At 47.9% G+C, this 12,946-nt stretch overlaps 1 protein-coding gene across 2 annotated transcripts in view; it reads right to left on the bottom strand.

The window, feature by feature from the left end:
• The window catches only part of LOC138655749 (alcohol dehydrogenase 1-like), a 169,412-nt gene that overhangs the window by 43,242 nt on the left and 113,224 nt on the right, over window positions 1–12,946 (bottom strand). For both annotated transcript variants that reach the window (XR_011316730.1, XM_069743619.1), the window contains exon 4: window positions 7,946–8,033. Coding sequence is in view for 1 of the 2 variants with exons in the window: in XM_069743619.1 (XP_069599720.1) it covers window positions 7,946–8,033 (88 nt within the window). In the remaining variant the exon portion in view is untranslated. The remainder of the gene's footprint in view (window positions 1–7,945; window positions 8,034–12,946) is intronic.

Genomic DNA, 12,946 nt, shown 5'->3' with positions numbered 1-12,946 from the left:
GCAGATGAGATGATATTGCATATTTTAGTGTGATGAATTAATGTCAAGTAACAGCACTCTGTGATATCTATAGTGTGGATTCTATGCCTGCTGTGGCTGCTGCTGCTGCTGATGTTAACACAAATTTGTGGAATGTGAACAGCCTTGGCTGGTCTACATCTGCTGTGTTAGCTGTAGTGGAAGATGTCTCAATTATACTATTTCTATTCTCGTGAGTTACTAAACTTTGATGTTGTCATGCCCTCATTTTTTATAATTTGAAAACTCCAGGTTGGGTGTCCATCTGCTGGACTGGGTGTAGTGGAAGACCTGTCGGTCTCTATTATACTATGTCTACCGTGGTGAAATTGATGCCACTTCTGTGGTGTAAGGCCCTCATTTGATTAAATGTGAACACTCCAGGTTGGGTGTCCATCTGCTGGATTAGGTGTAGTTGAAGATCTGTCAGTCCCTATTATACTATTTCTACTGTGGTGAAATTGATGCCACTTATGTGGTGTAAGGCCCTTATTTGATTAAATGTGAACACTCCAGGTTGTGTTTCCATCTGCTGGATTGGGTGAAGTGGAAGACCTGTCGGTCCATATTATACTATCTATACTGTGGTGAAATTGATGCCACTTTTGTGGTGTCTGCCAATAATTTTTGGAAATGTAAACAATTCTGGTTGGGTGTCCATCTGCTGGATTGGTTGTAGTGGAACACCTGTCGGTCCCTATTATACTGTTTCTACTGTGATGAAATTGATGCCACTTTGGTACTGTCTGCAACTAAGTTTTGAAAATGTGTAGACTCCTGGTTGTGTCTCCTTCTTGCATGTTGCCTTTATCAGTAAGCTTCAAAGACCGTCAGGCCTCCAGTTCCTTGGACTCAAATACCCATGTTACTATCCTTAAATTTTTCTGACAATGGTAGTCTAAAAAACTGATATTTGTCCCTCCTGTGTGTGGCTCAGCATGAAAGCAGGTAGAGGTGTTGCATGTGGTATCAAGGCTCCCAGCAAAGGAGGTCTACATCGATCCCTCACCCATCTCGTCTTACTGCAACGGTTAATTGAAAGCTGTAAATGCTGTCCCAGACCTCGATACCTCATACTTGGCTGATTGCAACAGTGCCATGCTACAATTTGTACTGTGGGTGAATTGAGGCCACTTTCCTGGTGTATGTCCCTCATTTGATGTGTTTTGGCAGCATTTGGGTCCGTTATAAGGTGTTGCAGTTATACTGATTAAAATGATACCTTGGCTGATCATATCCATCTTGTGGTTGTTGTTTATTATTTTAATCAGTATAACGGCACCAACCTGACACTGCATGTAGGTTACTGTGCACAATCCTACTGACAGGTTCCCATTAAAGTGAATCTGTCAGCAGGATTTTACACCCCAAACTAGTTATATGAACACGTAGGTGTTTCAAAGTCAAGTCCTTTTAACCTTTTAATGGCCAGTTCGTTCCTCCATTACTGATTTAGCAACATATGAATTGATATGCAAATGAGTCTGTAAATCTGAAGCCTCTGTCACTCCAGCTCTCTTCCCTGAACAGCGCCATCTCCTCCTGCTTAACTGACAGCTTCTTTGCTGTGGGACTTCAGGAAAAGGAGTCAGTAGTAAAGACAGGCTGGAGCGAACCGCCCGCCCCTCCCCCCCGGGCGGCGTAAGTGGAAGCCGCCATGACAGGGGGTTTGGAGCAGGGGACAAGGGGTGGGGGCGTGTCGTTCGTTCCAGGGGGAGGGGTAGTGGTTGGCGAAGGGGTTGATGGGAGCGGGGGGTGGAGTGGTCACTTCCCGCTCTACGGAATCTGGAGCAGGCACGAACGCTGGTACCTGCGGTGAAAATGTCCGACATCGACCGGGTACTGTCCCATCTGCCCGGCTGGCTGGAGGCGCAACTAGCGGGCATTCTGGGAGGCCCAAGCGGCAGCGGAGCTGTTTCCCCCGACCCATTGGCGGCTGGGCCCAGTGAGCGGCGCTCTAGGCGTGTGCGCCCCCCTCAGCGGTTATCACCGGATGCTGCCCCGGCGCCCCAGCGGCGGCGCAGGAGCCCGTCACCGGACCCCCGGGCCGCGTGCCTGCTTGCAGGCGCCCCAGCAGGCCGTGGTCCGGGAGGAATCCACCTGCCTCGTTGGGGCATGCAGCGGCAGTTGGCCCCTCTCCCTCATCTACCCGGGGGGTGGGCCCATTAGCGCCAGAGCAGCTGCAGGACGTGGTGTGAGCACGGCGGGCCGCGGCGGTTATGCCCGTCCCGGGCGGCCTGGTTCCGGCGGCAACACGAGACGGCGGGGGAGCATTCCAGCAGCAGGCGGCGCCCAAGACTCGGCGGAGCTGCCAGGCTCAGCCGGGGTACGCCATTCCCCCCATGCAGCTGTGATCGGGCCCGCACCACTCCAGGAGACGGCGGTAGATGGCGGCGCTGTGGTCAGCGGGTCCGGGTCGGGGCCCGACAGATTCCTGGCGGCCTCCCAGAGTGATGGAGTCAGCACGGTCCCCTCTGCAGGTGGCGGAGCAGCTGGATCGGTGAGGTGCGAGGTCCACGTCCGGGTGGACGCACAGACGGCTTCGCAGGCAAGAGACGGCGGGACGGCGACGACGTCGGCGGCTGGGTGGACTGCTGCGCCCCTGCAGCCTGGTGAGAACCACTCTATGTTTTGTTTGTCCCCGGCGTGGTCAACGCCGATTATGACTTCGGTTGATCGGGTTGGGGGGTGTGTGGAGCGCGGCGATGGAGTCACGGTACGCGCGGATACGATGCGGGAAGGGGTGGGCGAGTTGTTGTCGGGGGTACGGGAGTTGTTGTCACGGTTGAGCAGCGGAAGGTCAGGGCCGTCCCCTTTGTCAGCTTGGGTTGGATCGGCCGAATCAGGGTTAACGTTGTCGGGTAGCAGTTCGGGTGACCAGGGTAGGTCGGCCGAGCCGGTCTCGGTGTCAGTACAGACGGAAAAGGAGAAGGAAGGGGGTATTCGGCTGGATGATAAGGCACGTGGTGAGGTGTATGTGTGCTTTGAAGGGCCGTTGGGGGCGCATTTGAAGAAGGAAGTGCGCGAGAAGATTTGGAAAGATGAGTACGTGGAGATATTTTCACTGTTACCACTGGAGAAATTTAACTTGGACAAGAATAAGAAAGAGGATAGTAAGAAGGAGGATGAGGAGAAGCGGCGTTGGCGACTTATTCCTCAGACGTTCGTGAACTGGCTTCAGGCATTTGCGATTTTGGCAAGTGTTATTGGCGAAAAGGCTCCCGAGAATTGCTCAGCCTTGTTTTGTTATATGGATTCCATAGGGGAGGCGAATATGGTTTATGGTGGTCAAGCATGGTTACGATACGATGAGCAGTTCCGGCAGTGGAAGGCGGTTCGTCCAGTGATCAGATGGGATCAGAAGGACATCGGTTTGTGGTTACGTGTAATGGCACCGACGAAGTTCGGTCAATCCTTTCAAGGGGGGGCCGGATCTTCCGGCCAAGGCTTTGGACAGGGCTCCTCTGCGGGAGCCGGGGGTCAGGCGGGTCAATCCGGAAGCCAGAAGCATGGCGTATGTTGGCAGTTCAACGAGGGCCAATGTAAGTTCAGGGCGACTTGCAAGTTCAAGCACTTGTGCTCGCACTGCAATGGCGCCTCCCACGGAGCCTCCAAATGTTTTAAGAAGAAAGGGAAGCCAGAGGGTAATCCCAAAGGGGGCGACTCCGGTGAAGTTGGACGCGATGGCCCCCTATCTAAATAGGTATCCCGATAGGGAGGGGGCAGAGTTGCTTCGGGCTGGGTTTGATGTTGGTTTTTCTATACCGGCTCCGGGTTTTGCGATACCGCCGACACTGAAGAACCTGAAATCGGCCGGGTTGCACGCTTCGGTGGTGTCTGAAAAGTTAGGCAAAGAGGTGGCGTTGGGTAGGATGTCTGGTCCGTTTCTTACTCCCCCTTTGGATGATTTGGTTGTGTCACCCCTGGGCGTTGTGCCCAAGAAAGAGCCGAATAAGTTCCGGCTCATTCAGCATTTGTCATACCCGAAGGGGAGGTCGGTTAATGATGGGATTGATCCGGAGCTCTGTTCGGTGGCTTATACTTCGTTTGATGAGGCAGCCAGGTGGGTGCGCATTTGCGGGAAGGGAGCGTTGATGGCCAAGACTGATATTGAGTCGGCCTTTCGTTTGTTGCCCGTTCATCCTGATAGCGTGAGGTTGTTAGGCTGTTATTGGGACGGTGCGTTCTACGTTGATCGATGTTTGCCGATGGGCTGTTCACTGTCGTGTGCTTATTTTGAGGCTTTCAGTTCCTTTCTGGAGTGGGCGGTGCGGGATGTGTCCGGTTTAGACTCGGTAATTCATTATTTGGATGACTTCCTGTGTATAGGCCCTGAGCAGTCTCAATGTTGTGAGGTCCTGTTAAGGAGAGTTGTTTGGGTAGCGGAGCGCTTCGGGGTCCCGTTGGCACCGGGCAAGACTGAGGGCCCGTGTACGAGCTTGTCTTTTTTGGGCAATGTCATCGATTCTGAGAAGTGGGAGTTTAGGTTGCCGGTGGACAAGGTGTTGGGATTGAGGGACGAGGTGGCGCGAGCTAGGCGTGTGAAAAAATTGCCACTGCATGAGGTGCAGTCGCTTTTGGGGAAGTTGAATTTTGCGTGTCGAATTATTCCCATGGGGAGAATTTTTTCACGTAGATTGGCCAGTGCTACGGCCGGGGTCACCGCCCCGCATCATTTTGTGCGTTTGTCAGCTGAGCACAAGGCTGACTTGGAGGTTTGGGACCGTTTTTTGTCTTGTTACAACGGGCGTTCATTGATGATGGAGGAGGCAGTGGGCAATGCTGATTTAGACTTGTTCACTGACGCTTCAGGCAGTATTGGTTTTGGGGCCTTTTTTGGGGGCCGTTGGTGCGCGGCCAGGTGGCCAGAACCCTGAGTTGAAACAGGTTTGGTGCGGAACATTACGTTGTTGGAAATTTTTCCGATTTTGGTGGCGGTGCAGATTTGGGGCGATGAATTTCGGAACAAAAGGGTGCTCTTTAACTGTGATAATATGGCTGTGGTGTGCGCCATTAACAGTTTGACGACGGCGTCTCCCCCGGTGATCAGAGTGCTTCGGCAGTTGGTTTTGTCCTGTTTACACGTGAATGCTTATTTCACAGCTTCGCATGTGCCTGGTGTTAATAATTGCATTGCCGATTCTTTGTCTCATTTCCAGTGGAAGCGTTTCCGGTCGCTGGCGCCGGATGCCGAGGAGACGGGCCTGGAATGCCCGGCGGAACTCTGGAACGTGGTGTCCGGGCTGCAGAGCCTTTAATCCAAGCGTCCTTAGCCCCGAGTACGTGGTCGGTTTATCAGGCGGTATGGAACAGTTGGGAGAGTTGGCTGGCGGCTTGCGGTGTCGGGAGTACGGGTTTTGATCAGGTGGGGGCATTGTTGCTGTGGTTGAGACATGGGGCGGATCAGGGATGGTCGGCAGCGAAGGTGGATAGGACGATTGCGGCTTTAGCCTTTGGTTTCAGGCTTCGGGGTTTTCAGGATGTGACAAAGTCCTTTCTGGTAAAGCAGGCTGTGAAGGGGCTGAGAAGATCAGGCAGCCGAGGAGATTGTAGGTGCCCGGTGTCCTTTGAAATGTTGGAGCGGTTGGGGGCACGTTTGAGTGACGTATGCGTTTCCAGTTTTGAGGTTGCGCTGTTTCGCTTAGCTTTTTCGTTGGCCTTTTATGGAGCATTGAGGATTGGGGAATTGGTGTCGCCCACTACGGTTCGTCAAGGGGGCCTGTGGGCGGTGGACTTTTTTGTTTTCGAGGGGTCAATGCAGTTTTGGATTCGGAAGTCTAAGACAGATCAGATGGGGCGGGGTAAAAAAGTTGTTTTGGGCGCTGTTCCTGGTTCTGTGATGTGTCCTATTCGTTGCTGGCAGGCTTTTGATAGGTTGCGTCCGCGTGGTGACGGGCCGTTGTTATGTCATGAGGATGGGTCTTTCCTGTCCAAATATCAGTTTGTAGCGGTTTTTCGGCAGTGTTTAAAGGCCATCGGGGTAGATGCGGCCAGGTTCGCCTCCCATTCTTTCCGGATTGGGGCTGCCACGGAGGCGGCGCGAAACGGATTGGCTCCGGAGGTGGTGCAAAGGATTGGGCGGTGGGAATCCGGCCGCTATCGGAGTTATGTGAGGCCTTGAGCATCTGGGAACGGTTGATATTTTGGGTGTGTGGGCTTTTATCTAAGTTGTTTATGTTTTTCAGGTCCATCCTCGCTGTTGGTGTGGATCATCGGCCACTCATATGTGTACTGGGGCACGAGACGGGCCGACGTCAGACAGGATGGAAGACAGCTCGGGTTTTCCAGGGACGTGGCCGTCATCAGGTGGTTGGGGTTTCGGGGTTTAAGTTGGAACAGAGTCCTGGAGGAGGTACACAATGGCATTCGTCTGGATAGGCCTCCTGACATTTTGGTTCTGCACGTTGGGGGAAACGACCTGGGAATTCGTCCTTGTCGAGAGTTAATACGGGACATTAAACACGACATGCTCCGCTTATGGGTTTCGTTTCGGGAGATGTCGATCGTGTGGTCCGAGATTGTTCCTCGTACATCTTGGAGGCACGCCAGGTCGGTGGACAAGATAAATAGAGCCCGGATTATGGTGAACTGGGCCGTGTCGGGTTTTGTTGTGCGAAACGGAGGTATGGCCGTGCGCCATTTTGAGTTGGAGCGTGGTGGTGACCAATTTCTTTTGGGAGACGGGGTTCATCTAAACGCGGTAGGCATGGATTTGTGGGCTCTGGGGTTGCAGTCGGGAATTGAGCGGGCCATAGCGGTTAAGGTTGGTGGGGTTTCAGTTACTTGAGGGGGTCAAGTATCCTCATGGTGGCGGGGGGAGGGGTCCTTGGAGTTGGTGCTAAATTGGCCTGGGGGGTCCGTCGGGATACGGACTCTCCAGTTGGTTTAAGTTTTGGTTGCGGGTCTGGTGATCTGGGGGAATCTTGGTAATGGTGGGCCAGATTCCTAAGTTGGAAGTGGACAATGGTAACCCTTCGGGGTATTTTGGTGCTCTCGAGCCTGTGGGGTAACGGCTGAGAGTAATCTACGGTTGGTCTCTTGTCCACTTGTTCATACTACGGGTGACACCAGATTTTAGCTTCAAGGACCCCTTCCCAGCTGTTTATGGTTATATGTTTTGTTTGTAATAATAAAGGCCGCTGTGGCCAATTATATCCAACTTGAGACTCATGTCGTTATTCGGAGGTTGGGAAGGAAAAGGGGTCGGTGATCCCTTGGGAAGGCACTTAATAAGGGGGTAGTCTACAATACCAATGTCAAGCAGGAGGAGAGGGACTCTGGTCAGAGAATAGAGCTGTAGTGCAAAGGCTTCAAGATATACAGCCTCATTTGCATATCAATTCAAATGCTGATTTCACAGTAATGGAGGAATAAACTGATCATGTAAAGGTATTGCTAGATTTGTCTTTGAAAGAGCTACATGCACATTTAGTTTGGGGTGTGAAATCATGCTGACAGCTAAAACACAGTAAAAAGAAAACTGTACAAGTGTGGTATTGCCATAATTTTACTGACCTGAAGACTCATGTTTCAATATCACATTTACCACACATAGAATGCCAAAAAACACTTTAAAAACAATGATGAAATTGCATTTTTTTTACAATTTCATTACACTTGGATTTTTTCCCTATTTTTCAGTACATCGTATAGTGAAATGATGGTGTAATTCAAATCTACAAGTCATCCTGCAAAAATATAATCCCTTATACAGCTAAAAAAAATCTATGGCTCTTAGAAGAAGAGGAGAAAAAAACCCAAAGTTGCTAAAGCAACAATTGGCTATGGAAGGGCTTAAAGTTGACCTCTTTTATAGCAAGTAAAGATTCGTGCAAATGACCGTAGAATATAGAATTCTGAATGATCTTTAAACTTTTGAACTTTATACATAGAAATTATTAAAAGCATGAATACAGTTAATACATACAAGCCTTTGTAGCAGGAATTACTCTCTGGATTTAGGCAACTTCTGCATTCTCCACATTGAGGAATAAATAGCGGTATGACTTTGTCTCCTGTGCGATATGCAAAGCAACGGTTAAAAACAAAAGTTGTTTACAATTTTCATATAGTTGTCTGTTTTTAAGAGAAACCAATCAAATGTATGCATAACATAGATATAGAAAACAGAAAAGAGACTCCAGCTTATTTTAGCTTCTTTCTTCTTCAAAAATAGATGGTTCCGATCTATTAAAAAATCTCCCTCTGGGTCATTGCAATAGTAAGAAACAAGGAAGAAATCTGGCTATACTATGTCAGCCGTGTAACCATTTGATGTTGCAGTCAATAGCCATCTAAGGAGTCTGACCGATGAAGGGTGCTGGCCAATCACTGATGTAGTGTAAGGCTGGTTTCACATTTGCGTTTTTTGGTGCTGCGTTTTAGCGCAAAAAAAGCATGCGTTTTTTTTTCCCTATATTTAACATTAAAAACGCATGCGTTGTTTTTTTTTGCGTTTTGCCGCGTTTGACGACGCATGCGTTGTTTCTCTGCTTGCGTTTTGTTGCAGAAATGCAACATGTAGTAATTTCTAGAGGCTTTTTTTTTGCCGCAAAAAAAACGCATGCGTTTTTTGCACCAAAAAAACGTATTGCTGTCTATGTAAACGCATGCGTTTTTAAGCACACTGATAAGCCACCCCCCACCATCAAGGTGATAAAGGGATCCAAACCCTAACCCCCCACCATCAAGGTGATAAAGGGATCCTAACCCTAACCCCCCACCATCAAGGTTATAAAGGGATCCTAACCCTAACCCTAACCCCCCACCATCAAGGTGATAAAGGGATCCTAACCCTAACCCTAGGGATCCAAACCCTAACCCTAACCCTAGCTATTTCTATTTATTGTGGGTTTTCTAGTTGATTTTGATGATTGGCATCTGTCACACACTTCTCATCAGGCGTTTCAAAAACGCAAACGCAGGAAAAAACGCATGTAAAGTCGTCAAAACGCCACGTTTTTTTTACCGCATACGAAAACGCATGCGTCTAAAAAGCGCAGCGTTTGCACGCGTTTACATGCGTTTTTTTCACCACCTGCGTTTGTGTTTTTAACGCTGCGTTTTTAAGCGCAAATGTGAAACTAGCCTAACATTGATAGGCACCAAAAAATTGACACGTCACTCCTTAAGTAGGTATGGTGCACAGACAAGGGTCTCCAGTCCCAATATATGAATAATTACAAAAATCCGGCACTCAAAAAGGAATTTCTTATTCAATATTTTATTAAATCATCCCAGTATATTTCACTGTAACGTTTCGGTCTTTATGACCTTCATCAGACAGATAAATATGAGAACTGTGAATAACACTGTGGCTGGGGTAGACCCACCTATCAGGTGAATGACTCCATAGGAGTACGCTAAAAATTTGGTAATAAGTAACTCAGCTGTGGCTGGAGTAGACCCACCTATCAGGTAAATGACTCCTATGGGAGTACGCTATGAAGTCCGGTGGTATGTGACACAGCTAGCCGCATGCAGAGCACTGGGAAATCACCTGCATAAAGACCGAAACGTTACAGTGAAATATACTGGGATGATTTAATAAAATATTGAATAAGAAATTCCTTTTTGAGTGCTGGATTTTTGTAATTATTCATAACATTGATAGGCAGGCATAATACACAATGTTAATGAATAATGCATTGTATTAAGTAAGTAACTAAGGCAGGGGTCCCCAACCTGTAGCTCGGGAGCCACATGTGGCTCGCGGTCCCAGGAATTGTGGCTTGCGACTGTCTGCCAGCTTGGTGCATTAGCTCCAGGTCTACCAAACGGCTATGAAGAGTACATCTCAAAATGGTGAATTTTTGAGTAGCCCTGCACAGAAGAGCAGATCTGGATGCACATTTACTGGTCTTGGGGGTTTAGAGAATTTTTAGGTATGGTACACTGGAGGATGATACTACCTGTTAAAGGAGGTTCTTGAAGCTGGATGCGACAGGAGTTAGGAGTCCTTGATGGGAGAATACTGAATTTGGGCATTGTGGGAAGCCCTGGATTTCAGTGTACTGCTTTAAGAGAAGGATGTTGCTAGTGACCCCCTCTCAGAGCAGAATGTGGCTCGCGACCCTCTCTCAGTGCTGAATGTGGCTCTCAAGGTCAGAAAGGTTGGGGACCGCTGAACTAAAGGATCATATGAGCAATTTCCATTGTGAAAATAATACTTACTGTAAACAGAAACATAAAATCACAGTTTTAACAATAAGAATACTTTATTATATTAGGGAAAATATAAACTAAACCTATTTGGTATCTCTGCATCAGCAAGTTTATATTTTAAGGGATTTTTTTGCCAAAGTATTAAAAAATATATAAAGTTGGCTTTGCTGTAATAATATTAGAATAAAGTAAAAGAAGTACTCCTCCCATCAAAGTTTTTATCATCTTAATATATTGCAGTCATCATATTTTTTAGCACTGTGTACTTACAATTGCTCATTTTGACTTTCTACCCAGCTGGTTCATTTCTTTTCTCTACTCTATGTAGAAACAGTTAGGCCGGAGTCACACTAGCGAGGAATATGGATGAGTGCAATGCGAGAAAAAATTGCATAGCACTCGGACCGCTGTTAATCTATGGGGTAGCTCACATCACCGTTATTTTTCTCGGCCGTATTATACGTGCAAGTGAAATCACAGCATGCTGCAATTTGCTGCGCATATCGGCCAAGACTCACCAATGCAAGTCAATGGATGTGAGAAAAAAATTGCACAGCACTCGCACCATGCGAGTGCTGTCTGATTTTTACGCACCAGTGTCCTTTGAAAAGCCGGTAATTCATGTGAGGTGTACAGTAAAATCACACTGACAGGTTAGAATAGAATAAATAGAATAGAATTATACACATAGAATACATATACAGGGTAGGCCATTTATATGGATACACCTAAATAAAATGGGAATGGTTGGTGATAACTTCCTGTTTGTGGCACATTAGTATATGGGAGGGGAAAACTTTTCAAGATGGGTGGTGACCATGGCGGCTATTTTGAAGTTGGCCATTTTGGATCCAACTTTATTTTTTCCAATGAGAAGAGGATCAAGTGACACATCAAACTTATTGAGAATTTAACAAGAAAAACAATTGTGTGCTTGGTGTTAACATAACTTTATTCTTTCATGAGTTATTTACAAGTTTATGACCACATAAAATGTGTTCAAGTGCTGCCCATTGTGTTTGATTGTCAATGCAACCCTCTTCTCCCACTCTTGACACACTGATAGCAACACAGCAGAAGAAATGCTAGCACAGGCTTCCAGTATCCGTTGTTTCAGGAGCTGCACATCTTGCATTTTCACAGCATAGACAATTGCCTTCAGATGACCCCAAAAATAAAAGTCTAAGGGGGTCAGATCGGGAGACCTTGGTGGCCATTCAACTGGCCCCCGAAGACCAAACAACTTTCCAGGAAACTGTTCATGTAGGAATGCTCAGACCTGAGAACGCTGGCTGCCGAGCATGATAAAACCTCCAAGGTGTTTGAGGCGAGCTCAGGCCACTCATCCATTAAGGAAGACCAAAATGTGAAAGGATCCAAACCCTCCCTGATGGTATTGATATTTAGTTCTAGATACTCCTGCACCATCGTCTCCATCCATTCACGACTTGCTGGTGCAAGAGCTGGTCTAAAAAACTGTCAAAGGACTCACAAAAATTGCTTCTTCCACATACACCACTGCTGCTGCTAATGTTTTGGCATTGACAAATTGACATGCCGGAGAGCTGTGATGTGAACTGTGTACTTCAATGCTGTGTTGAAGAAAAGCTCTCTAAAGGTTGTGAAAAAGTGTGTCTCAATACGCCAGCATTCTGGGGTCCCTTTTCAGGGCAGGAAGCATTTGCCAAAATTTGGTTTTATAACATGGATATAACAGAGTGGCAACCCAGTAGTCAGCAGTATTCCTAATCATAAGTATACAGGGATCATGTGCAGCAAGAAGGCACTCATATGTCCGGCTATACCATGAGGTCCAAGCCCATGCTGTGTTGATGGCTGGGTAACAATGAGGCTCATTTCCTCCGTCCCCTCCCACCTACCATGAACAACAGAGAGGGGAGAATTATCCTCTTTATTTGATAGTTGCTTGTCCATCCATCACGTCTCCTTCCTCGAATTGTTCCTCAGATCTTGTACCTTCAATAACAGTTTGTCTGATACCACCAGCCCCCCCACCCCCCCGATCGCAGTAATCAACCCTCCCTTGGCACCCGCATTTGTGACAACTGTCTGGAACTTAGAGACAATGTTATCCCTTCTGCATTCTCCTCTGCTTCCTCCCCTTCTTCTGGGACCAACATCTCCTCCTGCAGGCTATTCAAAGTCTGTTCCAGCATACAGATAACTGGAATAGTGATGCTGATGATGGCACCGTCAGCGCTAACTATCTTAGTAGCCAATTCAAAACTATGCAGAAGGGTACAGAGTTCCTTATCTGTGCCCACTCTGTAAACGTGATATGCGCCACATCCGTACTGTATTGGCACAGGCTGTATGACATGATATACTGTGTCAGGGCTCATTGCTGCTGCAACAATCACTGCAACATGTGCAGAGTGGAATTCTACCGTGTCGCACATCGCATATCAACCTGTTAAATGGCATGGACAAAGACCTCTGTATCGATGCAAGTCAATGAAATGAGAGAGGTGCGAATGGTAGAAATGAGTACACAGCTGATGTGCTTTCTGGAGCAGCTCACCCAGGCCGGATTAGTGGAGAAAACACTGTACCACTAGGTTGAGGATGTGAGCCATGCAAGGCACGTATGTGAGTTTGCCTCGCCTTAGGGCCACCATCAGGTTCGCACCATTATCGGACACAGCGTTCCGTGGATGCAGGTTCAATGAAGACAGCCATTGATCAAACTCAGCCTGGAGAGCTGTCCACAACTCTTCAGCTGTATGACTGTAATCTCCAAGGC

The sequence above is a fragment of the Ranitomeya imitator genome, chromosome 1, assembly GCF_032444005.1.
Source record: "Ranitomeya imitator isolate aRanImi1 chromosome 1, aRanImi1.pri, whole genome shotgun sequence".
Classification (NCBI taxonomy): Eukaryota; Metazoa; Chordata; class Amphibia; order Anura; family Dendrobatidae; genus Ranitomeya; species Ranitomeya imitator.
The sequence above is the reverse complement of the archived record's forward strand: the minus strand, read 5'-3'. Positions and strand labels throughout refer to the sequence as shown.